This window comes from Ursus maritimus, unplaced genomic scaffold (assembly GCF_017311325.1).
Source record: "Ursus maritimus isolate PB19 unplaced genomic scaffold, ASM1731132v1 scaffold_24, whole genome shotgun sequence".
Taxonomy (NCBI): Eukaryota; Metazoa; Chordata; class Mammalia; order Carnivora; family Ursidae; genus Ursus; species Ursus maritimus.
In genome coordinates, this window is record NW_024424897.1 from 556,755 (window position 1) to 584,429 (window position 27,675).

A 27,675-nucleotide genomic window follows, 5' to 3' on the forward strand; every position below is an offset into this window, starting at 1 on the left:
TTTTTCAGAAATACTCCCATTAAGCCCAGCTAACCGGTGTTTCCAATCACCAGAACTCTACACACAGTGAGCTGTACCTTTGAAACCCTAGCACACCCCTGACAGGCACCCTGAGACCTCACCTGCCCACACATAGGGAGCTCTGTTCCACATGCAGTCACCAGACACGGACACAGATTATCATCTGGCTCTGTTTCTTTTGTTTTACATTTTCTCTGAAGCACAGCCACGCTGTTCTAGATTAAAATATCGTCAGTATCACCAGGGTTTCTTGTCCAATGTGCTGAGAGACCTGCAGGTAGCCGGATCTGAAAGTGCTCTCCAAATCCAGCATTCTCCTCCCTGCCAACTAAGAAATGCCACTAGCTGTGCACAGGGAGGCAGGCAGGGTACAGATGCCTCAGGCCAGGGAGGCTGGTTCTTATTTTGTACCTTCCACAATCGAAGACCTTCACATGACTAAAGACCCCTTACAAAGGAAATGTTCAGGTTTTGGCTGGTGGACTATTTTTTATTATAACATGCTTATACGTCTACAGGAGGAAGAAAAAAGTTTTTGCCCCTCATTAAACAGAAAATGGTTCCCCCCACCCCCACCACTAGGTTATGGTTNNNNAGGGTTCAGCAGACACATTTCTCAAAGGATCATTTACTCACTAAGCCCGAAAGACTGTTGCCATTCCTTGTGACTTAATGAATTCAAGAACTGTAAACGTATGTTTCTTCTTTTATTATGCTTTTAATATTCTGTATTTCAGATCTGCCTTTCCCATACTGCCTGAATTAGAGAGGTCCTACTGTACATCCAGTAAGCAGACACACAGAACACAGACACACAGAAGAAAAAGAAATTACAGTGTCAAAGTTTAAAAATTAAATTAAAAAGCTGAACAAGGAAATAAGCACTGATTTTTCAGAGAGTCCTCTGAGGAGGCTCAGGTTCCAGATACCCCAGGAATGATCTGAAAGCAGAGGCACACAAGCAGGTGGGCTCCCCAATTTACACAGAGCAGCACCACATTTATCTGTTTATGTACGGCCCGATGGGAGACCTTCTGAAGAAAGTGTTCCTTGATAAAACAGTCTGAAAACCATCTCTGTGGTAGACTTCGAGAAGCTAGGTACGCCAGCAGATGCAGATAAGGAAGACAGAAGAAAGCCTAAGTGAAGGATGGGCTGGGTTTTTAACTTTCCTTTACTTCAGACACAGGAAGTTAACTGCAATGGTTGAAGGGAAACCTTTCAAATAATCCATGCCTTTCCCATCCATGGGGACAGTGACCCTAAAAACCACAGGCTGAGGCCTGCTTCTAGAACCACTATTCCTTTGGCTCTGCGCAGAGGCCAGAGAGCGGGGACAGTGGCTCCAACACTTTCTCCTCCTGAGCAAAAGAGGGTCTCCCTCGCCTCACTCTACCTCTGCCCTGTGCCCCAGGTACGGAAAGCAGCTCAAGTGTCCTTTCAGTTGTCAATCAGCATCTACTGACATGTCACAGAAACACTTCATAACAAACCGAAACAGATTTACCTGCCAGCCCTTGTCCGCTGTCCTGTAGTACGGGTAATTTTTAGTGATGTGAGTATAAATTCCATTTAGAGTAAGTTGCTTATCAGGAGCCATCGTAATTGCTTGTACGATTAATTGTGCATAGGAATAAGGTGGCTTTGAATCATCCTGTATTTAAGTGAAAAAAAGAGAGATTATTGAAGTTATCAAAAATTAAGTGTTCCTGGGAAAACGCTTAGTTTTCCTTACTATGAAGATATAATCTGATTGAAAAGCATTTGGAGGGGCGCCTGGGTGGCACAGCGGTTGGGCGTCTGCCTTCGGCTCAGGGCATGATCCCGGCATTATGGGATCGAGCCCCACATCAGGCTCCTCCGCTGTGAGCCTGCTTCTTCCTCTCCCACTCCCCCTGGTTGTGTTCCCTCTCTCGCTGGCTGTCTCTGTCTCTGTCAAATAAATAAATAAAATCTTTAAAAAAAAAAAAAAAAAAAAAGAAAAGCATTTGGAAAGTTTACAGAAAGCAAATGGAAAAGTGTACAAGCAGTGTAAAAACGAATATTAAAACCACATAAGGAGAAATGCCACACAGCAAAACCAAAAAACATAAAGAAACGAAAAAAGCTACTTGACCTCAGTAGAGTCCAGGGCAACACACGTTGCCAGAGGCCCGTCACATGGATCTAGCAATCAAGTGAAGGGTCAGGATGGCGACGCGGGGGGAGGGAACTGCCACTCCCTCCCAGGCCCTGGTGGACCCTCAAGCACACGAAAGCCAAGGTGACAACCACTTGGAACCACGCGTCCCATCAACTGAGAAGCTCCTCACGCTAGGAAATCCCATACAGAGGGGGGCACCATATGCCACATGCTGGGCTCCGACCCTGGGGTCTCAGGCACTTGGGCGGGTGCTGTTCTAGTGTGCAGGGCTGCTGCGCATACGGCAGAACACGGACATCCCTGCTTCCAGTGCACTCCAGGTCACAAGTAGCTCCTTGTCACCGTAACAACTCAGAACGCCACATACACATGCATAATATGCCCACTGGGGAGAGGGTACACCCCTGGTTGTGAAGTGGAAAATGTACGAATCAACTTAAATGAACCAGAAGGCATAATAGTGAATGCAAACGGGAAGCTGCAAAAGAATATATTCAAGACAATACTCATTACATGAGGCTTAAAAATGAGCAATTTAGACATTTTTAGGGATAAACACAAAAGGAGTCAAAGAAGAGACAAGCAAGGACTGACTGACAGACGAGGCAGGAAGACAGACCTGCCAGGGAGAGGAACATGGGCTTCAATTGCCCAGGCCATGCTCCGTTCTGACAGCCAGCGGTGGGGACATGTTCTACACAGAAAGACGGAATCATCTGCAACCCCAGCACCCCACCTTTAAATGGCTAGTATTTCCTGAGCACTTAGGCTGGGCGCTGCCCCATCTACCCTGAGTGGACACACTCTGAGTTACACGAAAGGTCCAGGCAGACCGGCACCGCTGGAGACCACACCAGGCGCCAGGGAGAGAGCATGAAGCCCTCTTCACTTCCCTGCGCTTAGGCCATTTGGTGTGCTTCCTTTATTCTAGATGAAAAATGTAACATGGATATACTTTTTATATATATAACACTTTTTATAAAGTGAATGTCAGTACAACCAACACTAGGTCGAGAGAACACAGCCCACCTTCCAGAAGCTTCCATATGCCCTGAGCCCACAGCCTCTACCTCCCAAAGAGGCCACCATTACTCCTAACATTCTATAGTAATCATAATCTTGTTTTATCATCTCAGAGTGCATCCCGGAAAAAAGACAATTTAGTTCTGACTGATTTTAAAAAGGCAAATGGACAAAAGGGAATCCTACAGGGGGCGCCTCTTTGTGCCCACCTCCCCTGCTCAGCACACCTTGTACAGGAGGCTCCTGACTGCAGCAGACAGGCGGGGCATGGCTACGGCGCATGCATCCCACGGCCGTGCAGTTTGTACTGCAAATATGTCACACTGCACACATATGTAAATAAAATAATACATGCACTGCTTTATGTCTCTCACTCAGCATTATGCCAAGGACACTTCCACATCGGCAGCTATGTTGCACGATACTCCCCTGCTTGTTCGTTCTTCTCTTATGGGGCATTTAGGCTGCTTTCAATTTTCTATTTTATATAACCTTATGTTTGAGATTTTTGGCATTTCCTTTAGACACAGTCCTAGAAGGGGCATTACTGGGTCAAAGAATAAAAACATGCAGGGTCACAGCGTGGACCATCCCAAAAAGGTGCGTTCTGCGCACACATGCATTCAGACACAAGTGCATGCACAATCGTCCGCATCTGTGAGAGGACGAAACCTCAGGAACAGTTTCCCGGGACACAGTGCACATCACCTTGTGAGGACCACGGGCTTCTCTTATCCTCCACCAGCTCAGCTCTCAGCAGCTGGGCCCACAGATGCCACCGGGGAGCACCCAGTGCTGAATGACTAAAAGAATTCAAGACCCCACCCCAAGAACAAGGGACGGGCCCCACAACCAGCCACACATCCACTCTGATGTGAATCTCAAAGGCCCTAATCGGGATGTTCATAGACCTACAGACCACAAAGTGAGGACAGCTGGCTGTGTGACGGCCCCGGGTTCTGTTTCAAGGCTATAAAACATTTACCTTTGGGCTGTCTCCACCAGAAGCTTCCTTTTCATTTTCTGGCTGCGAGTTGTCGGCCATTAAATTGAGGTCAGCTGGTATCACACGGCCCATTTTGTACCCCGAAGACCCTGCTCCCCGGGGGCTGGATGGGCAGGAGTTTGCAGCACTGTGGACGGGAAAAGGTCACTGCTATCAGTTTATTATAGAACATACCTCGCACTGTGCTTCCATGACCCATTCTGATTTCAAGTATAAAATAGAAGCATATCAGCATTTCCTACGGAACATGGCCTCATTAGTTCTCTGTGAAGTTTAGGATTACTCCAGGAGATACATGGAACAGATATCTGCTTCACATGTGTTATTTTACATAATCAGAAAACAAACTCTCAAAGGGGGTAGTGGTCCACCTGTTTCACCAGTGAGGAAACTGGTGGTTCTGGAACTTACCAAGGTTCTGGAAGCTCAGCATGGTTCTGGAACTTACCAAGGACACAGAACCGTATGTGATGGCCCCAGGGCTCCAGCCTGGCAGATGGACACAGAGCACATACTCCACTGACTCCCTTCCCACCAAGGACATGGCCTCCAGCTATACCAGAAAGGTCAGGGACAGTGTGGAGAGAGAGGAAGGCAGCCAGGCCAAGCACAGGAAGCAGAGAGAGGGGATGAGGCCGCGGACATGAACCCAGGTGGCATCAAGCCATGGAGCACATGAGTCAGGTCAGTTGGACACAACACACCCTAAACACAGAAAGAGGAACCTATTTTTTTCAAATTATTTATTTACTTATTTATTTATTTTTAAAGTAAACTCTACCCCCAACATGGGGCTGGAACACACGACCCCAAGATCAAGAGTTGCATATCCTATCGGCTGAGCCAGCGGGGCACCCAAGGAACCCATTTTTAAAACATGTGTGCTTTTTTTCACCAGGCAGGACTGGGGTGCTGCTTCCTAATCTCGGTGGTAACTGAAGGTCATCCACACTCATCTGTGGTGATTCCCCAAACTCCACATTTGAGCACCTGTTCCCTGTTCTATGCAGGACCAGACTTTAAAAAGAGAATGAGCCATGGAAGCGGAAGGACACCAAGGTAAGACAGTCAAAGAAATCCATCAAGTCCCACAACAGTATGCGCGGTTAGATCAGAGCTGGGTTTGGTGGGGGAAAGACAAGTACTGAAAATACATAGAAAATTTCTGGAAAATATACCTGAGACAGGAGTTACCTCCAAAAACCTGAGTGGAAAGTGGAGCAGGAGGAGAGGAAGGGGAGGGGGCGACACGCTCTTGGCCTGGCATGCTCTGCAGCAGGACGGGTCGCTCTGCCGTGAACACGCACCAACAGGACACGCACCAACAGTGTGTGTTCACTCACTGGCCGGGTGTTTACCTCAGGCCAGAACAACTCTCAAAGCTCTAGGGAGAGAAGCAGCAGGACTGCATGGAACGTACACTTCTCTGTCTTAAAGACCAGCTAACGTGGAAGAAGTGCTGACGTGGGGAAGGTGGGTGGCCCGACAGGGCTGGATGCTGGGTCTGGAAAAGGCAAGTCTGCTCCACCCATAAGCTGTCCACAGCCAGGCTCCCAGGCTGCTATCTTGCCCAGTGAGGGGACTACACGGGCCAACGCTGGCCACAGTGTGAGGGACTGGGGCGTGAGGAGGGAGAGCAAGGAAAACAAGAGGAAGACAGAGCAGAGGGTGAGGAGAGGCTGGCCCGGCGTCCACACCACGTGTCTCGTGAGCTGGTGTGCCGCTTCCGAGGCTGCCGCACCCGCCATGGGCTGGTCTCCCACTGGGTACACAGGGCTTGCTCCTCTTCCTCTGTGGATTCCACGTGCTTCCACAGTGCTGAACAAAGATCTGGTCACAGAGTTGCTGACGGCTGCCTCTCCACTGACACAGTGGTCATTTGGTCGACACACCACATGTGGACAAACTCAACCAAGTGGGAGACAAAGAGGCAGCTTCCCCAGCACAGCAGCCACAGGAGGAGGCAGAGGAGGGAGGGCCTGATGCCAAGAGCCACTGCCACGCAAAACACCAGGCCTGGGGCCGCAGGAGCCGCAGCCAGTCCACTCACCACTCCCTCCGCTTACGAATAAACCCAATACGGATTCCCTTCCAGAAGGCCTACTGCTGATGCTTGTTTTTAAGATTAGAAATAGAAGTGTTTGGCTGAAATGTGTAAGCCAGAGTCCCCAGTTCTCCGTGTGCCCTCCCTGGCTCTGCCACATGCAGCAACAGCCTGGACAGACCAGACGAACCCCACCCGCCGCCCAGCCGTGCCCTGGACAGACCTGGATGGCAGGAGCCTGATCAAGAGAGCAGCACGGTGTTCATTCTGCACCTCCATCTCCATCACTCACAGCTAAGATCACTAGTCCTCTCTTCTGTGAGCCGACAGAACTTAGAAGCCTGACACATCTGAGCTCCGCCCGCCTCACAGCAGAGCTCCACTTCAACCACACGCGGCAATCTAACCTGCTCAAAGCACACGCATCTGCAGGATCCCATGGCTGTTCTTGACCTGACTCTCAGCTAGTGCCCTCTGAGAGCTCAGCACAACCTGACCACTGTCCTCCGGGTTCTGGGTTCTGCACCTAGAGTGTGCCCCGAAGCCGCTGACCTCTGCTCCCTGAAGCACCCAGTCTCTCTTAGGACATCATGATGAACACAAGTTTGTCGCTTCACTGTGGTCAAACTCATCGATCCAAAGTACAAGTCATCAGAATTTCCATGAAATTGCAGCAAACTAAAAAAACTCAAGATGCAAATGAAAATGTATCTCAGAGTTTAGGCCAAAAAGGCAAATCACCTGCCCCTTCAACTTACACTCAAGTACAGAGACTCCATAAGTGAAGACTAGGAACATTTGGGAACTGTGTTTCACACGCAGGAAACCGGGAGCAAAGGGTGTTCGAAAACTGAATGGGATGTGAAGCACCCTCACACCTCCCTCTCTGTGTTGTGTCCACCCCGGGAAGGGAGCAGTGCTGCTGTGTGCTCCTGCCCGTTACTGTGACTTATGATGGCTTCTGCAAGTCCCAAGGCAGGAGGTGAGGCATGAAATTGGGATGCGGTCATGGACATCTCAGCAGGCACACCCCTGCAACCCGACCCTGTGGTGACCCCTGCCCTCCACATGAGCTGCTGTACCTGATGGTTCCCGTCGGGGAGGGGAGGGGACTGATGAGGTGGGCCATGGTGTCTGGAATGTTGATGGTCAGGGGCGAGATGTGGGCCTGCACAGGCTTCACCGGGGACTCGGGAGCCTCCTGCTTCTCCCTCTTCTCACTGGACAGGGCAGTGAACGTGATCTTGATGTTTGTGCTCGGGAACCTGAACGTGCACCTGAAAGAGAAAAGCCAACTGTCAGCACCTGTCTGCCAGGATGGAGGGTGGGCGTCCCACCTACAACAGGACACAGAGCCCAAGTGTCCCCAGATGCCACTGGAGCTTCATCTGGTGTGCAAAAGCCATCGAGAAGCTCACTTCAAGCTCACCCCATGTGTTACGATTCGCTTAATGAATGAAAGAACAAAAAGGCATTTCATGACTTTAAAACACTAGTAAATAAATACGTTCTTTAGACCAGCCAAATGTAAGTAGAAAAAAGACTCAAACATGACTTAGTCTGCATTATTCCTTTTAAAATAAATATGCAAGTCTACCTGGGTCATTAAGCAATGTAATTTGTGGCTATTTCCTAATTAAGAAAAATCATTCCTTCTGAAGAATCCTATCACCTTTTTTACTGAGCAAACAAGAGCCAGAGATATTAAATTTCAGGGGAAAAGGTTTACAATTCAATACTCTGGTTCACTTTAATATAGCCTCCCTGACATAAATGAAGTATATTTACTTAAAAAAAAAAAAAAAGTAACGCAAGCCAAACATCTTTAAAAAATAAAATTTAAAGATAGCCCCAGAGACTCCTGGTCTCTGCCTGACCTCACATTCAGTTAAGTGGCACCTGACCTGTGTGCACATACATGGCCAGACAACCAGCTGATGGTACTCAGCTGGCCTCTGTTACGTGCATCCCAGGGCACCTGTGTTGGTGGTCAGCTCTGCCTGCCATGGAAAGATCCAGCATGTGCATGGAAGGTGGAGGTCCCTCCCACTTCTGGTGGCATTCTCAAGGTAATTCTTCCCACCGTTCTCGTTGAGGGCTAGAGAGGATGCCACTTGGCAGGGTTTTGACCCTTGCTGCCTGGTTTCCTCCCCCTACATTCCTTCCTTCGAAACGCACTGACATCAGATTGCCTGCCCCTTCACTTCCCTCATGAGGCATACCAGTCAGTCCTGCAGCCTCAGTGGACAAAGCAGAACCTGAGTGAATGCCTCCTTCCTGGCATCCAGCGCCTACACCCTTCCCTGTTCCTACCTCTTGGGGCTCCTTTTCAATCCACACTGGACTCTTCTTTACATCCCCATGTCTAAAGCCCCAGACCAAGACTCCAGCATCTGCGCTTCTCCGTTCACATTTACTGCCTGGACAAGCTCAGCCAGGCCCATGACCTTCACCTTCACACACTCCCAAATGACTCCAAAATCCACATTTCCTACACTCTGGACCTAATCTCTCACCACCTTCCTGATGCCTCCCTCTGTACTCACACTGGGCACCTCTAATAAGACTTCACACCAGCTCCTCCCCAGAGCTCCCCTTGGCAGTGAATGGCATCACCCAGCTGCTCAGGCCAGAAACGCAGGATTCACCCAGCCTACCTGCTAAGCCATTAGCTCCCACCTCAGAACACACCCATCATCAGAACTGAAAATATCTGCTCTACCAGAAGCCTTAAGACACTAAAAAAACAGGCCGCCTTTTCACCTTGTTCACCTTCTAGGAGAAAATTTTTACAAATCACATATCGGCAAAGAACTCATATCTAGTCTATAAAGGAGTATCTAAAGGTAATTGTAAGAAAACTAACAATCCACTTAGAAAATGGGCAAAAAAACTAAAGAAACAAACACAAAAACAAAAAACACTTCACCAAAGATACATAGGTGGCAAATAGGCACAAAGAGATGTTCACCCTCACCAGCCATTAGGGCAGGGCGACTCAAAACTGCCCCAAGATACCACTCCACACCTACTGGAGCGGGCAAAACTTACAAGACTGACAACACCAAGTGATGGCGAGGATGAGAAGGAAGAGGTCTCTCCTACGTGGCTGGTGGGAAGGTAAAAAAGTGCAGCCTTCTGGGAAATCAGCCTGGCAGTTTCTCTTAAAGCCACACATGTGTACCAGAGGATGAGGACCAAGCAACTGCATTCCTGGGCATGCATCCAGGGGAAACAAACACATGCACACAGAAACCTGCACAGGAATGCTCACGGCAGCTTTCTCTGGAACGGTCAAAGACGGGAAACTACTCCAAGGTCCTCCGACGGAAACAAACCATGGTTCATCCACATCACGAAACACCACTCGGCAACAAAATGGAATGAGCTACTGGTACAGCACCCACTGCACAGGGCGCCGTACTGAGTGAAAAAGCCAGCCCCCAGAAGTTTTATCCTCCATAATTCTATTTACGTAACATTTTCTTTTTCTTTTTTTTCTTTTAAGATTTTATTTTTTTGAGACAGAGCAAGAGCAAGTGCAAAAAATGGGGAGCGGGGGCAGAGGGAGAAGCAGGCTCCCCGCTGAGCAGGGAGCCCGATACAGGGCTCAATCCCAGGACCCTGGGATCATGACCTGAGCCGAAGGCAGACGCTTAACCCACTGAGCCACCCGGGCGCCCCTAGGTAACATTTTCAAAATGACAAAATCACAGACTTGGAGAACAGCCAAGTGGTGGCTAGGGGCTGGGGGAGGGAGGAGTGTGCAGCCCCAAAGAGGCAGCACCAGGGGGTCCTCTGTGTGCCGGATCTACCATCTGCTTCTCAGTCATAATACCATTAAGACAAACCTACACGGGTGACGACATGTCACACAATAAGGCACACCAGAATATCAATGCATGCAAACATTAGGGGGAAAACCCATGTATTGACAGCCCCAAACACTAGAAACCATACCACTCCCCGACCCCCCAGTCTGCTCCGGTGTGGTGATTCTCAGCTCCCAGGGACACTGGGCAGGGCATGGACAGTCCCATCACAGAGAAGAAATGCCCTGGGCACGCCCCTCACCTGCTGCTCACCTCTCCTGCCCGGCCCTTCTCTTGGGTTCCTGCCTTAGTCTGTGTGCACCCAGTAGCTACAGCTGAGCTGCACGCAGGGTTCAAAGACACAAGAAGGCCAGAGGGAAAGTCAGCCTCCTCCCTCCTGCCCTCAGGGACTACCCCCCCCCCCCCCCGTCCTTCCTCCACTTCCAGATCCCCAGAGGCTCCTACCCAACTGAGTCAGACCCCATGTCCCCTGCCTTTCATCCCTTCCTGCCCTCCCTTGCTGCAGAAGGTTCCCTCCCACACCTCATCCACCTATCCAAGAGCCTTCCCTAACTGCCCTGCCCCTCACTATGGCCTTCGGGACTCTATGTTACAACCACAATGGCTTGTTGTCATCTCAATACGAGGCAAGCTCCATGAGAGCAAAGCCCTTCCCTGCTGGGTTCACTGCTATAACCCAGAGCTTAGAAGAATCCCTGGTATATATGAAGCAGACCCTCAGTCTACACTTGTGGAATTAAAAAGTGCCCAGCTTCATATATTAAAAAGATAATTAAAATAAGCAGATCACATGACTAAAACAAACGAGAAAACTACAGTTAAACACCTTGCGACTGCCTCTTTATTGCTTGTATGAGATCTGAATCAACTCTAGGCTTAGAGAAGAAGGTGACAAGACCCCACTGGCCACTAAATTTTTAGCAAAACATATGACAACCATGGAAGGGTAAGTTTTCCTCCTTTTTCTCCCATACGTACCTGAGCCCCTGTCCTCAGACAAATCATCACCCCCACATCACCAGGAAGGCCAGGCTGTTCGAACAAGCTCCGCCATCCAGTGTGCAGGCCTCCAATCTGGTAGGGCGCTTACCTCTCTGTGGCTCAGTTTTCTCACTCATAAAACAGAGATGGCAGCATCTCCGTCTTCAAGTGATTAATTCAGATAATAATTAGCAAACACTCATGTTTATTAAGATGAAAAAAACTACCTTCAGCCCCACTTCAAGACATCAACACTTACTTTTCCTACAGACAGTATCGTCTACCTTGCTGTCTGTCCCACCGCCACCCTGAGAACTTACAGAAGGCCAGCCTCAAGCAGGGCAATAGCACACACACCTGCCTGTCTTGCGAGGGGCGCAGAAGCAACAGGACACTGCGCACAACTCCAACAGGGGAACTCCAGAAAAGCAAGCTCTTCCCTCCCCCACAGGGCATAATACGTGTCTCCCAGCGTTTATTTCTGCTTTTCACAAAATAAGACCACACCCTCCACACTGGTCCTCAGCTTGTACTTTTCCAGAGTGTCACCCACGGCATCCGTGCACACAGAAACAGCTGAGTGCTGCCATAGGAACAGAACACTGCCCCATCAAGGACCTCCTTCCTTTGTATCTGAGTCCCAAGGTTTCCAATTAAAGGCAATGATTGACAGTGTCCCCTGATTGTCTCCCTGGCACAGGTGCTGTCAGGAAACCTCAAACTCCAAGTGCACACAGGGTATCGAAATTGAGGAGCTGTCAGGCCACCTGCTGATAGCCTCTGATGCACAGCGTGTGAGACTTCCATCCTGGCCACCACTGGACACTACTGCCACCAACCCCACCCCACTGACAGGTGAAAACAGTGAAATCTTGCTGCTTTCACCTAGGAGGAAACCTCTTCTCTTACATGTAGGAGCCTTGAAACACACTTAAAAACCACCTAGACATCCTGGTAACTTTTTATTTATAAATCTGGGTTCTGATTACATGGGTGAGTTTCTGTGAAAATTCATCAAGTTACACATGTATGATACATGTGCTTTTCTGTACAAACAGTACACTTCAACAGAGAGGGTTATCATTTTAAAAAGCCATCTGTGGGGCACCGGGATGGTGCAGTCAGTTGAGCGTCTGACTTTTGATTTCGACTCAGGTCGTGATCTTTGGGGTTGTGGGATAGAGCCCCACATAGGGTTCTGCGCTCAGCATGGAGTCTCCTTCAGATTTTCTCTCCTTCTCCCTCCCACTCACTCTCTCTCAAGTAAATAAAATCTTAAATTAAAAAAAAAAAAAAAAAGGCCTGGGTGGCTCAGTCGGTTATGTGTCCGACTCTCAATTTCAGCTCAGGTCATGATCTCCGGTTCACGGGACAGAGCCCCACATCAGGCCTTGTGCTTAGCGGGGAGTCTGCTTCCGATTCTCTCTCCCTCTGCCCCCACCCCCGGCTCACACGTGCTTTCTCTCTCTCAAATGAATAGATAAATCCTAAAAAAAAAAAAAAAAAAAAAGCAAAATGCTGATAACGTGCTAAGGGGTTCACAGTGCTGTTTTCTATACTTCTGTGCTAACAATGGCCTATTTTTTTTTTTTAAGATTTTATTTATTTATTCGACAGAGATAGAGACAGCCAGCGAGAGAGGGAACACAAGCAGGGGGAGTGGGAGAGGAAGAAGCAGGCTCATAGCGGAGGAGCCTGATGTGGGGCTCGATCCCACAACGCCGGGATCACGCCCTGAGCCGAAGGCAGACGCTTAACCGCTGTGCCACCCAGGCGCCCCTACAATGGCTTATTTCTTTACCTGGGTTGTGATTTCACTAGTACCCACATTACAGGTATAAGTGATTTTTCTATGTAGGCTACGTTCAAGGTGAAATACACTACAACTGTTTTCAGGTTCTCTATGGAGTTCAATTAGATATGAAACCCTCACTCCCCTTTAGGGTGGGTGAATGACCACCACCTGACTTTTCTAAGCAAGAAATAAAAAAGAGCAGAATAATTTTGATTAGTTGCCTCACAAAACTAAAAACAGCAGCAAAACATTAGAGTAGCATGAAGGTGAAGATGAGCCCAGGTGAGGGGATCCTCCTCAGACCGCTGCCTTCCCAACACCACCACCGAGTGGCCTGCATTTCAGGGCTGGAGAGGCCACCCTCTCTGTGCACCCTGATCCACTTCCCTGCAGTGGCAAGGGTGTGAGTGCCCATGTCTCACACTACCATCACAATACCTAACATGAGGTGTTCTTTAAAAATACTTTAACTGAGGGGCACCTGGGTGGTCAGTCAGTTAAGCGTCCAATTCTTGATTTTGGCTCAGGTCATAACCTCAGGGTCCTGGGATCGAGCCCCGCATCAGGCTCTGTGCTGGGCATGCAGCCTGCTTAAGATAGTCTCTGTCCCTCTCCCTCTCCCCTGCCTTGTGCACACATACTTGCTTACACACTCATTCTCTTAAAAACATATATATATATTTTTGTAACTGACCCTAAAAGATCTGTAATGAAGCTCAATATGAGAATATGAATCTGTTTATAAGACCCTGACAATTATGACAAAATAACAGAGGAAAGGGAAAGATGAAGAAATGAACAGTAAGACAAGCTACTCCGATAGCAGAATCACAAACCCTTCAGTGAAAACGACCAGAAGCATGACTCGCAGGACAGCAACCTCGGGGTGCCGAGCACCTCTAAGAACTGAGAAGCTGCACACCCTGGACCACAGTCACAACCGACAGCACCGACACAACAGCTGATGCTGGCAAACATACGCAAAGGACCCTGATAAAAATTAAGTTTCTTTTACTTGAACACATGTTAACCATTTTAACGTGGCTTCAGACTTGCATATACCCCTCCCTCCCCGTACTCACTCTCCTGTACTTGGTGACTGCAATGGGAACTCTTACAAATGAGATATGCACACCAGCGGCCTTAGTCCTGAGCTTTGCATAATGAGATCTGCAGAGAGCCTCCTGACATCCTTCTCTGCTGTGGCACAGATCACTCACTCAGACGGAGAGACTCCCTGAGCTGGAAAAATCTCACGGGTGTGCTCCATTTCTGCCTATTCGAAAACACACATCTGGATGCAAATTAGTCATTATTAGGTTATTATTAGTTATTAGGTTAACTCTGGAATCTCAAGTTTTTTAAGAGTATTTCAGAAATTTTAAAAACTCTTCACAATTTGTTATTTTACCTAATTCAGTGATCTACCCACACAGCACCAACTCGGTTTGGTGCCCTGCAGATGAGGAGACCACTCTGGAGGGAACCAGAGTAACCGCAGTGGTGCACAGGAAAGACCTGCAGACGCCTCCCCTCCCACTATGGCACAAAGTGGCAGCAGTGTCCCCACTGTGGGGCTCACACAACCTCACCTCTGGGCTTCTTGCTAAAAATAACTAAGACAATTTCACCAGGAGGAAAAACATGAGACAAATCCAAATCCAGGAGCATCCTACATTATAACGGCCTGTCGTCTTCAAAAATGTCAATGCCACAGGAGTCAAAGAAAGGCTGAAAGGTGGTGACAAATGAGAAGAGAGGTCAACGCAACTGTGACCCCATTCCGGAAACAGGTCTGGTTTTTTTTTTTTTTGCAATGAAGGGCATCAGCAATGACCGCTGAAGTCTAAGCAAGGTCAGTGGGCTAGACCACAGTATTGTACCAACGCTAACTGGCACTGGTGCCCGGCGGTGTGGTTATGGAAGAGAATGTTTTTAGGAAACATACATGGAAATACTTTAGAGGTAAAAATCCATCATGCATGCAACTTACTTCAGAAAAAAAAAAAAAAAAAAACAAACGAGAGAGATAAAGCAGGTGTGGTAAATGTCATATTTGGGGAATCTGGGAAAATGGGAATTTTCTGTTCTATTTTTACAGCTTTTCTAGAAGCTTGAAGTGGTTTCAAAGAAAAAGAAAATGATCTTGGTAAATTTAAAAATGTCCAGTGCAAAGCTCAGTGACCTAGGCCATCTGTGCCAGGCTAGGAACGTGCACGATGTCCAGAACGTCCATGACATTCGTGACAAGGTGAGCACACACACACAGAATGTTCGGAAACCATCTGACTCTCCCAGCTGCTCACCTGCTTGTGTTTCACAGAAGTACCAGTCCACACCTGACTGGACCTTTGCCACTGACAACCGGAAGGCCAGCTTGGGGACATAGCCCTCATCGTCCTCTCTCTTCTGTGAGAGTCTATATCGTAGCGCCCCATCAATTGTCAAGCACAACTTTATGGGACACCTAACACAGTTAATGAAATGTCACCTCGGGGCACCTGGGTGGCTCAGTCGGTTAAGTGTCTGCCTTCGGCTCAGGTCATGATCCCAGAATCCTGGGATTGAGCCCTGCGTTGGGTTCCCTGCTCAGCAGTGAGTCTGTTTTTCCCTCTCTGTCCCTCTGCCTGCTTGTTCTCTCTCTCTCTTCAATAAAATCTTAAAAAAAAAAAAAAAAAGTGTCACCTCACTGTAATTCTGACTCCTGACCGTCGTCCTTGGCCTCAGGCTAAGCACGACCCCAGTGTGGGGGTACAGAGCACGATACCATGGCCACATTCACACAGTGACCCTGACAGCTGCATACTCACATTCATCCAGCAGAGGTGACATCTGTGACATATACACCCCATCCCATCATTGGGCTTTGAATTTGACCTAAGAAGCTGTGTTCTGTGGTGATACCATATTCCATACTTGGGATTTCTTCTCCCCTTGGCAGAGTATCTGTCCCATCTTAAATGCAGCCAGAGTCTCACAGAGCAGTATCTCCTACGCCATGTTCCTTCAGCACAGCACTGAGTGTCCTGACACATGACATCCGCCAGCCAGCAAGGCTGAACCCTGCTGTGGTAACAAATGGCCCCCAGATCTCTGCGGCTCACAGCAAAGGTCTGGATCTAGCATCTATCATTCGCACACTACACAGCAGCTGCTCTGCTCCACATTTCCCTCACTCTGGGACGCAGGCTACTGTGGTGGCCCCATTTAAAGACACTGCTGGTCCCAAGGCAGAGAGAAAAAACAGAAGGTAGGAGCTGAGTTCCATAGCCACACCTGCAGTCAACGTGCAGAAGGGGCCCACAGGAAGGACCTCCCCTATAAAACATCACCTCTGCCACGATAATGATACGAAAGGGGTGTCTGGGAAATCATTTCAAATCCTTTTGGCTATGCAACTAGCCACAGAGACACTAAGCTGAGTTGCTGACCTGTTTTCCAGGGGAAGAAATGAGAGACCAGTTACTCTAAGTCATTCACTTTTAACAAGTGACAAAGATAATCGAATGTGAAGGGGGAGAAAAATCTCATAGTTTAATCTCACAACTGGCAAAGGAAAAGGCTGTGTTAATAAAAATGTGTTATATGGGGTGGACAGTGCTCCAAGGCCATCAATGACTTGGTGTGAGCAGCAAGGGTCACCAAGAAGGTGGAGGGCAGCAGAATCCTCCACGTTTGAGAAACGTGTGGACCATTACACTGAAGAGTAGACTGGGAGGTAAGAGTGGGAATGAGGAACCCAGGGAGGAGGCTCCCCAGGAGCCCAGGGTGTGTGGCACTTGCACCTCAGGGGTAGTGAGGACAGAGAGGGAACTAGGTTCAGAGACAGAAATAAGCAGCCTATGGATACACTGCTAAGTGTGGGCTGAGGGAAGAAGACCTCAGGGGACATCGGTACCAATTACTAAGATGAGGGTGGATAAGGAACAGGTTAAGTGGACACATGACATGTGAGGTGTCCCTTAGCCACCACCCCAGGGAGACGTCCCCAGCCCTTAGTGAAGCCCCTGCTGGAGACATGCCTCGGTGTCCTTGGCACAGAGAGGGCACGTGTGCCACGTCACAGAAGACAAAGAGCCCAAGAACTCAGCCAGCAGGTATGGCGAGAGAACTACCTTAGGGACTCAAACAAGCACTCCTTCCAAGAAGGATCATTACCATGGGAGTTTAAAACGGGTTCCAGTCCCAAATGAGCCCTGACAGCAAGCCATGCTTCTTTTTTTTTCTGCAAAAATGGAAGAAAATTCCTCATCCTGAACCCTGAGGAGGACTGAAGCCACAGAGACACTTTTGTTCACCATTCTCTTCTGCTAGTTTCCTCAACTGTGTGAAAGAAACACTGAAACTTATTATTATAATGCCACCTTTCCTGAACTGCTGCCCCTAATTGATGAAACTCACCAGTGATTCATCAGTGACCCCCTACCCCACATTGCCTTTGCCACGAGCTAGGAACAACACGCCCACTCCACGATCAGTCCTGCTGACAGGCCACCCCGAGTCAGGAAGGCCCCAGAGTCTGGTGAGCACTACTCTGCCCCAGAAGGGGACTGCAAAGGGACAGCAATGCCAGCCCAGGGAAGGGCCGCGTGGCCCCTCAGAGGAAGCAGTGGCTACTTAAAGGGCACAAGTTTTAAGTAGAGAGCTTGACCAAGTTTGAGACAGTTTAGGACAATGAAAAATATACTGGGGAAAAAAATCAGAAACCCCAAGCAGTCTTACTTTTGTCACACCTCAGCAATGAAACTGAAGCAACACCTATCACCTCAGCTTGAACTTCTTAACCTGCAAACTGCTAAAACACTAGTTTTCTATGAAAACCTGTGAAATGTGATGCGATGGTGTGTATCAAAGCAGGCCAGGTTGTTTTAGTCTTTATGAGGTTCAGCATGAATCTTCTAATCAGAGCCTCAAAGCCTGTTGCTTCAATGAGACACCTGCAGCTCAGGCCCAGGAGCCGCCTGCTGAGCTGATCTTTGAGTGAAGCACTTTACTGCCATGCTTTGCTTCAAAATGACTTAGAAACTGCACAGCTTATAAAATAAAGCTCTTACATATGGAGCGGGCCGGCTGTGGGGGCATGTGCCAGTTCAGTCACACAGGTGCTATGCTCAGAAGGGCCCACAAATGAGGTTTAATGCTCTGCCACCATCTTGAAATCCTCAATAATTTCATTTTTGATTTTATGTTTTGTAAGTGAAGCCCAATGATACAATGGAGCACAGGCCTGGGGCTTGGAGCCCCAGCTCACCCACATCTTGCCCTCCCGCACCAGCAACCCCCTCTCATGACCATCCTCCATCCCAGGCAGGGCCTGGAAGAGACAACTCAGGTGTCTGAAAGGGTCTGCACTTGCCCTTCCAGTACCCCTCTGCCTAAGAAAGCTTGATACTAAATAACAAATGAAAACACCATGGCAGGTTGAGAGAGACCACAGAAGAAAGGAAGAGGCCTTTTCCTGTTTTCTCAGTCTGCATTTTCACTCTGTACTGGAGCCCATTATGGGCTGGCTCTGTGTCCTAAGATACTAGATGTTAGGAAATGGTGCACTTCCATAGGCAGATCTGCTCGTTTGCCCACACACCTGGAAGCCTCAATCCCAGAAACACTGCTGACCCAATTTAGGGAGCTGCGGCTAGGTTTTCTAGCAACACATGGGATCAGCAGCTTCACAAGTTGCTGCCCAGTGCTTCTGAGTTTTTCTCTGGTTTGAAGAAGTACTGTGTTTGTTTTTTGTCACTCCCCGTACTCCTACTCCCCATTTGCTGTCAGGGGAAAGGCCGATTTGGAAGAGCACATTTAAGATCCTGAGCCCAGGCTGGGGGTGATGCAGTCGATGTTGGTATGGTCGACTGTGACGCTTTGTGCTTCCAGCAGCCTTATAAGACATGGTACAAATTCTACTTTAATTTTCAGGATGTAATCCTTGGTGATTGAGGACACGCTCCAGACTCATGAGGACTTCCATTCGTTGTGAGAAATAATCCCATTAGTCCTCTCTTGTCTGAAAGGCCATATCCATGGCTCTTGGTGCACCGACAGCAGCAGCAGACAAGTGCACTAAGCATACAGTAGGTGCTCAACGAGAAGAAACTTGTCCAAACACTCTCGTGTTGAGACCAGAGCAGGCTCTCCAACACAACACATCTTGCCCAGATTTCACTCCTAAGAGAAGCCCTGATGCAGTGCCTGGGCTTCTTCCCTGTACTCACTTTATCGCACTTCCTTCTGCTAATGCAGAAAACCAGGAGCCTCCAAAGAGCTTTGATTATACACATTTAAGTGAAAAGTGAAGCAGGAGTCAACAAATGAATATGTACATTATAGGGCGCCGGGAGGGTCTCAGTCGGTGAAGCCTCCGGCTCTTGATTTCGGCTTGGGTCATGATCTGAGAGTCCTGAGATTGAGCCCTGCATTGGGCTCTGTGCTCAGCAGGGAGTCTGCCTGATATTCTCTCTCTCTCCCTCTGCCTCTCCCCTCCCACTCTCCCTATTAAAAAAAAAAAAATGACAAGGCAAGGAACAAAATAGGAGGAATATCCGTAATACACATATCTCGCAAATGATTTGTGTTTAGGATATATGAAATTCAACAATAAGAACACAACCCATTAAAAATGGTCAAACAGACTTCTACTAAAGAAGATACGGGGCGCCTGGCTGGCCCAGTCAGCAGAGCATGCCACTCCTGATCTAGGGGCCCTGAGTTCAAGCCCCACAGTAAGCCTACAGTTTACTTTAAAAGAAAAAGAAAAAGAAAAAGAAAAAGAAGGTGATGATACAGGAATGGCTAACAAGTACTTGGAAAGATGCTCAACATCAGTCATCAGTGAAATACGAGTCAAACCACGACTACACATCCATCCACTGAATGGCTACTGTGAAAAGACTGACAAAACCAAGCCCTGACAAGGATGCAGAGCAACTAGAACTTTCCCATGCTGCTGGTGCAATACAAAACAGTGGGACAGCTTTGGAAAAGTCTGTTAGCTTATTTGGCCAAGAGAAATGAGAGCATCTGTCCATACAAAGACTTGTTCATGAATGTTCACAGAAACATGATCCAAAACAGTCCAAACTGGAAACGTCCCAGGTAATCAGCAACTGGTGAATCGATCAACCAATGGTGCTATGTCCATACAAGAACATACTTCTCAAATACCACTCAACAATGACAAAGGAAAAACTGCCCAAACCAGCAACACGGACGGATCTCAGAAAGGTTAATCAGAAAAAGATAAACTGAAGAGTATACACTGCATGACTCAATTCATAAGAAATCCTAGAAAAGATGCGACTAGTCTACAGTGACGGAGGCATATGAGTTACTGCCTGGAGCTTTCAGGGGATGATGATGCAAGACTGAAAAGAGGCAGGAGGAAGATCTTGGGGAAGAAACATTCTATTATCTTGACCGGAGTTTTGGTTATACAGGTATATACATTTGTCAAAACTCTCTGAAAGGTACCCTTAAAATAGCTTTATCTTCTATGTAAAATAAACCTCAAAAAATTATCATCTAAAAAATGTAATAACCTACCAACAATATATTCATATATGTGTCAGTTATATTACATTATACACTATAAAACAAAAAAATAGCAAATAAACAGGATGAAAAAAATAACAAGTATATTTTCTTCCTAAACTCTAAAAGATCATCTCAATCTCTTTCTGGGATGCACACGACGACTTTGGAGACTAATATCCTAGAGACAATGTTACTTTTGTTTTACTTGTGTGAAGTTCCATGCACAAGGAATACAATGTCTAGGACTGTGGGAAGTTTTTCCCCAATTTTACTGAAATATAATTGCAATATAACACGGTGTAAGTTTAAAGTGTACAATGTAATGATTTGATATGATACATATTTGACATGTATACATTACAAAATGATTACAAATAAGGTTAGTTAACACCTATAACCTCACAGTTACAATTTTATGTGCGTGTGGTGAGAAATTTTAAGATCAACTTGCCTAGCAACTTTCAAATATACAATACATATTGTTAGCTATAGACACTATGCTGTACATTTTATCTTCAGAACTTATTTATCTTGTAACTGAAGTCTGTACCCTTTGACCACCTTCACCCATTTTCCCCACCCTAGGATTGTATTTTCTAGATCATTAATAAAGCTGCCAATTACATAGTAGTAAGAGAGATCACTGTATTTTCATTCTCAAATGGTGAGTTTTTACATATGTCTGACATTGGGGTAAGGCATTTCATCCCTCGAACAGAAAAGCATAACCCAGAAGGCCAACGGCAAGGTCTGCTTTCTGAACAGGCAGCTCTGACATGGGGCCACCCCCCACCACACTGAGGTGCTTCGATGGAGAGCCTGTGCACATACATTCACACTTCTCACTTGTCAGGTGAGCTGCACAAAAGAGATGCACATGCGAAGAACCTGCAGGAAAGCACTCTGAAAACACCACGCTGAATGGCCTAAAGCACATGAAATGATCCTCGACATCAACTGTCATCAAGAGAAATGCAAATTACAACCACAAAACAACACCACGACACACCCACCAGAAACCCTAAAATGAAAAAGAGAATGCAACGCCGATGAAGCTATGAAGCCACCTGAACGCTCCCTTACACAATGTCAACAGGGTGTAACTGTACAAAGCATCTTCCAAAGTGATTGCACCTACGAAAGTTGAACATACGCACGTCCTGTGAGCCAGTACAGCCACGGAGCAAAGAAGCACACCTAACAGAAATGTGTGTGCTCATCAAAACAGTTACGGGAATCACAAATTTTCAATTACAAAAAGTCTCCCAACTTAAAAAAATATCTAGAGGGGCGCCTGGGTAGTGCAGTCGTTTAGCGTCTGCCTTCGGCTCAGGGCGTGATCGCTGCGTTCTGGGATTGACCCCACATCAGGCTCCTCCGCTAGGAGCCTGCTTCTTCCTCTCCCACTCCCCCTGCTTGTGTTCCCTCTCTCCCGCTGGTTGTCTCTCTGTCAAATAAATAAATCTTTAAAAAAAAAAAAATCTAGAAAATACTCACAGCAGCACTGTCCGTTATAATAGACCAAAATAAAACTACCTCACTGTCCAACTATAGCAGAACATCAAACTGTGCTATATTCACATTACTGAATACTTTACGGCATGAGAATGAGTGACTCACAGCTAAGTACAAATATATGGGCTAATCTCACAATCATTTTATTCAGTGAAAAGCCAACAGCACTCTCTGAAGTCCATGTATACAAAGTTCAAAAGCAAACAAAACAATCTCTAGTTTAGAACTCAGGACAATGGTTCTGTGGTTGGGAGGGGCCCTTGTGTTCTGATGATGCATGCAATGCTTCTTAACCTGGGGCCAGATTACCACTAACCTTTACACTTAGGATCTGTGCACTTTTCTGTGTGTGCACTGCACTAAAACAACAACAACAACTATGGAAGGGGGCAATCAAGAAATTACTCTCAAGGTCCAGGTGAGAAATCACTAAGTCAAGAGCTATGTAGAAGAAAGAAGGGTAAGGGACAGGTGTGAGAAATGTCCAAGTGAAATGACTGAGACAGAGACCTAATTCCACCAATGCAGAGAAGCAGAATAGACCAAGGACAGGGTGAGTCCACCGTCCTGGATGGACCACACTGGCTCACAGGAGGAAAGGAGGGCACCTGAAACAGACAGAAATAGGACTGCAGACTTAGAGCTGGAGGCTTTAAAGCTACTGAATGAGGACAGCCACCTGTCAGCATCTTGCTCCTCACAACCCTACTACAATGACTTGCCGTCAAGCAGCCCTATGCCCTATACAGGTCCACAATCCCTTGTTCACAAATTTCAAGAGACAAACAGCTCCAAAAACCCTGACCTGAAATCGTCTGACAGTCAGTTCTGACCCAAACTGAGGAAGAGCTAATTATAGCCTTTAATTATCTTGCTTACAATATTCATGTATTTCATGACAGAAATTCTAATGTGTTGAATTACAGGCTGTTGGGAGTGTGAAATAATATACAGTACACACATTGTACTCCTTTTCTAAGATCCAAACTACTCTGATTCTGAAATACCTCTGGCTCCATGGGATGAGGGTAGGATATATATATATATACTGCCTGTTGGTTAGGCATTGTGCCATTTCCCTAAAAATTTCTCCAGAAATATTCTGATTTATTTAAGGGGAAATCAAATGACTGGTTTCAAAAAGCATAACTCCATAACGCTATTGTCCAGAGCAGAATGTCAATTAATATTTTTGTTGTCATTAATAGGCAATGAATTCACATGCATAAAATTAAAAAGCTACCAAAGAGTGGGAACTAAAAACAGCAAGATTCCCTCCTTCCTACAGCATTCCCACTGGTCTGGTTTCTAATGAAAGCTCTCAAAAGTAGACCCCAGAACTATTAAACTATTCAAATAAACAAGTAAATAAGCAAGCCTGGGCTCCAAGCAGACAAACGGTGCCGGCCTCTCTGCTCACAACCATTTCTCTACCTCCCCAATACGGAACCTCCACAGGAGGCGCCCATGAAGTCCTGTTTAAGAAGGGTTTGTCTATATGCAACAAGCTCTTTCTCACCTACTGCCTCACTGGCAACTAGAATCTCATTTTTTTTTTAAAGATTTTATTTATTTACTTAACAGAGATAGCCAGCGAGAGAGGGAACACAAGCAGGGGGAGTGGGAGAGGAAGAAGCAGGCTCATAGTGGAGGAGCCTGATGTGGGGCTCGATCCCATAACGCTGGGATCATGCCCTGAGCCGAAGGCAGGCGCTTAACCGCTGTGCCACCCAGGTGCCCCTAGAATCTCACTTTTGGGTCACGTTTGAACCTCAATAATTTGATCAGCCTCCATAAATGACCAAATTACAACGTAATTCTCTTTTTTAAAAAGAAATTTCGGGACACCTGGGTGGCTCAGTAGGTAAAGCGTCTGCCTTTGGCTCAGGTCATGATCCCAGGGTCCTGGGATTGAGCCCCAGGTCAGGCTCCCTGCTCAGCGGGGAGCCTGCTTCTCCCTCTGCCTGCCATTGCCCCTGCTTGCGCGCTCTCTCTCTCTCTCTCTCTCTCTGACAAATAAATAAATAAATAAGACATTTCATCAGTAAATCTTGACACACGCAGCAACACAAATGCATCTTCAGGACATTATGCTGCGTGAAATAAGCCAGATACAAAAGGACAAATACTGTATGAGTCCATATGAGGTCCCTAGAGTAGTCAAATTCATACAGACAAAAGTAGATTGATGGGGCTGGGAAGGGGGGGGCTGGGAAGAAGGGGAATGGGCATTATTGCTTAATGGGGACAGAGTTTCAGTTTTACAAGAAAGGACTTTGGAGACAGACAGCGATGACAGTTACACAACGGGAAAGTGCTTAATGCCACTGAGCTGTACATCTGAAAAGTGGTTATGATGGTAATTTTTAAATTAGACTCCACACCCAGTGCAGAACCCAACACGGGGCTTGAACTCACGACCCCAAATCGAGACCTGAGCTGAGATCAAGAGTTGGACGCTTAACTAAGCCACCCAGGCACCTCTAGGGCAGTAAATTTTATGTAATGTGTATTTAATCACAAATTCTTTAAAATTTTGTAAAGAGCACTTACAATTGTGTCTGGAATACAGTAAGCAACTCATAGGTATTGTTTCTTTCCTTTTTTTTTTTTTAAAGACATTTCATCAAGAGAATGGGAAGACGAGCCAAACTAAAGGAAATATTTGCAAGAGTCATAGCTGATAAAGGGCTGTTACTTAAAACATACAAAGAACTCTTAAAACTCAACAAGGAAACAACTCAATTTAAAAATGAGCAAAAGATCTGAACAGACACCTCTGCAATGAAAATACACAGATGGCAAACAAACACGAAAAGATGCTTCACATCCTATGTCATCAAGGAAAAGCGAGTCAAAACCATGAGATACATACAACGAAATGGATGAATCTCACAAGCATCATGCTGAGTGAAAGTCAGACACAAAATGCCATGTACTCCGATTCCACTTATGTGAAATTCCAGAACGAGCAAAATTAATCTACAGCAACAGAAGCAGATCAGTGACTGCCTGGGGCTAGAGGGTGGAAGGAGACAAAAAGAAACTTTTGTGGGTAATGGAAATGTTCTATATTTTTATCACAGTTGTGGTTATACAGGTATATCATTTGTCAAAACTCACTGAATTGTACACTGTTGGTGCATTTTATTGTATGCAAGTTATGCCCAAATGAATCTGATTTAAAGGAAAAAAAAACAATGAGAAACCACCACACACCTATTAGAGTGACTAAAACCTGGAACACTGACAACACCAAATGCTGGCAAGGACGCAGAGCCACAGAAACTGTCACTGCTGGTGGGAGTGCAAAAACAGTTCAGCCACTTTGGAAGACAGTCTGTCAGTTTCTTACAAAACTAAATATACTCTTACCATATGATCCAGCAACGGTGCTCTTTGGTACTTACCCAAAGGAGCTGAAAATGTGTCTACACAAAAACCTGCACATGGATGTTTATAGCAGCTTTATTCATAACTGCCAAAACTTGGAAGCAACCAAGATGTCCTTCAGCAGGTGAATGGATAAATAAACTGTGGGACATTCAGACAATCAAATATAATCCAGCACTAAAAAAAGTGAGCTTTCAAACCATGAAAAGACGTGGAGGAAACGTCAATGCATATTACCAAGAGAAAGAAGCCAATCTGAAAAAGGCTACATAGTGTATGATTCCAACTAGATGACATTCCAGAAACAGCAGAACTGTGAGGCAGTAAGAAGATCAGTTGGTACCAAGGACAGAGCTGGAAAGGGGGAAGGATGAACAGAGCACGAAGGAATTTTGGGACAGTGAAACTACTCTGTATGAGACCACGATGGTGCACACGTCATTATACATTTGTGCAAACCCGTAGAACGCACAGCAGCGAGAGCGAGCCATAATGTACCCTAAGGACTTTGGGTGATTATGACCTGTAATAAATACACTGCTCTGATGAGGATGTTTATAGCGGGGGAGGCTGTGTGTGTGGAGAGGGGTACACAGGAAATCTCTGTTATCTTCTGCTCAATTTTGCAATGAACTTAAAACTGCTCTAAAAATAAAGTCCATTACCAAAACAACAAAAAAGACATTTTTAAAACATTATTCTAATAGCATGTCCAGTTTCATTTAGCTGGCATTTCCAAATAGTTGAAGGGGGAAGTAGATTTAGAAAACACTGAACCCCCACATGGAAAATGACCTCTGACTTATGATTGGGGGAGGTGTCCACACCGGGAATATTATGTCTTTAAAACCACTCAAGAAGTTTAACTGACTTCACATCTCCTTCCCAAGGTAAATAACCTTAAGAGTGGCCAAAGACAGTTTTAAAAGGAATAAACAGAGAAAAATCGCAGACAACACAGCAAGCACAACCTGCACACTGGGTGCCCAACTCCTGGCCAGTGCAGCTCTGGCCACACTTTGCCCCCTCAACTCCCCCAGTTGCAGACTCCTTTTCAATTTTTCTCCCTTCTAATCTCTGGCAAGCCAAAATGAGCTTTAAAGATACAATGCAGTTTAGACAGTAAGCTAAGCACAGTAAGGCCCTTTTCAGACATTTATCAGAAATTTTCCTTCAAGTGCCACATCTGGTTGTCGCAGAAGTTGTCAAGTTGTAACATACAGATTTAATTTTTTAAAAAAGATTTTATTTACTTATTTGGGAGAGAGAGAGAGCACGAGCGGGACCTGGGGCAGAGGGAGAAGCAGACTCCCCGCTGAGGGGGGAAGCCCAACTCAGGACCCGATTCCAGGACTCCAGAATCTTGATGACCTGAACCAAAGGAAGATGCTTAACTGACTGAGCCACTCAGGCGCCCCTAGATTTAATTTAATAAACAAAAATTTTTAATTGTTAGACATTCAGAATCTGCAATTACTTCTTAAAATCCTAACCATAGGGGCGCCTGGGTGGCTCAGTTGTTGAGCATCTGCCTGCAGCCCAGGGCGTGATCCCAGCGTTATGGGATCGAGCCCTGCATCGGGCTCCCTGCTCTGCTGGGAGCCTGCTTCTTCCTCTCCCACTCCCCCTGCTTGTGTTCCCTCTCTGGCTGGCTGTCTCTCTGTCAAATAAATAAATAAAATAAAATAAAAAATTCCCAACCATAATAAAGTTGCTTATTTCAGAGTATTCTGACAATTTCTTCAGAACACGTCTATCCCTCTCCCTACAACAGAGGCTGGTTGGCTGCAGACTTTCACTGGGAGGAGGGCACATCAGCAAAGCCAGAGATGCTGCCGAGCTGCACATGCACCCCATGTGCACCCACCACCTCAGATGATCCCAGGGGGCCACTGTACTCCAGCCAGCACAGTATTAACAAATAAAATGCTCTTCCACTCAGCAAGCCCAGGCGCCAGGTGCCAGGAAAGCCACTCACTGCTTACCTACTGCTATGTGCCTTCTGCTGTCACTCTTGTCAGTGAGCATAAACAACAAGAGAATACAAGGCAGAATGAAGTGTCAACTTGATAATTATTTGTGAAAATGTGGATTCGCTCCCTGCCATGGTGCCATGAAGAAACAGACAAAGGAAGGATTATGCCAAGGAGAGGAGGCAGTCCTCACAGCCCTGCTGGGCACACAGGAGGGTGGAGAGGCACAGGACTCAGAGGAATAACCATATTCCTCTGGTATGGACAAGCCAGGGAGGGTGAGAAGGCTTCAACTCAATTAGCTGGAGAGGGACACACACCTACAACAGAACAACGTGAACAAGAGGAAGGGAGAGAAGACACAGAGGTTAAAACAATCACACTGAAATCTCTTACTTCCAATTCTCAAAACCATTTC

The 27,675-nt window shown here is 46.7% G+C and overlaps 1 protein-coding gene across 1 annotated transcript in view; it reads right to left on the reverse strand.

The window, feature by feature from the left end:
• The window catches only part of FOXK2 (forkhead box K2), a 69,588-nt gene that overhangs the window by 19,705 nt on the left and 22,208 nt on the right, over nucleotides 1–27,675 (reverse strand). The window contains exons 3-5 of the mRNA XM_040641187.1: nucleotides 7,320–7,514; nucleotides 4,173–4,320; nucleotides 1,529–1,675 (exon numbers count right to left, since the gene is read on the reverse strand). Of these exons, the coding sequence (XP_040497121.1) occupies nucleotides 1,529–1,675; nucleotides 4,173–4,320; nucleotides 7,320–7,514 (490 nt within the window). The remainder of the gene's footprint in view (nucleotides 1–1,528; nucleotides 1,676–4,172; nucleotides 4,321–7,319; nucleotides 7,515–27,675) is intronic.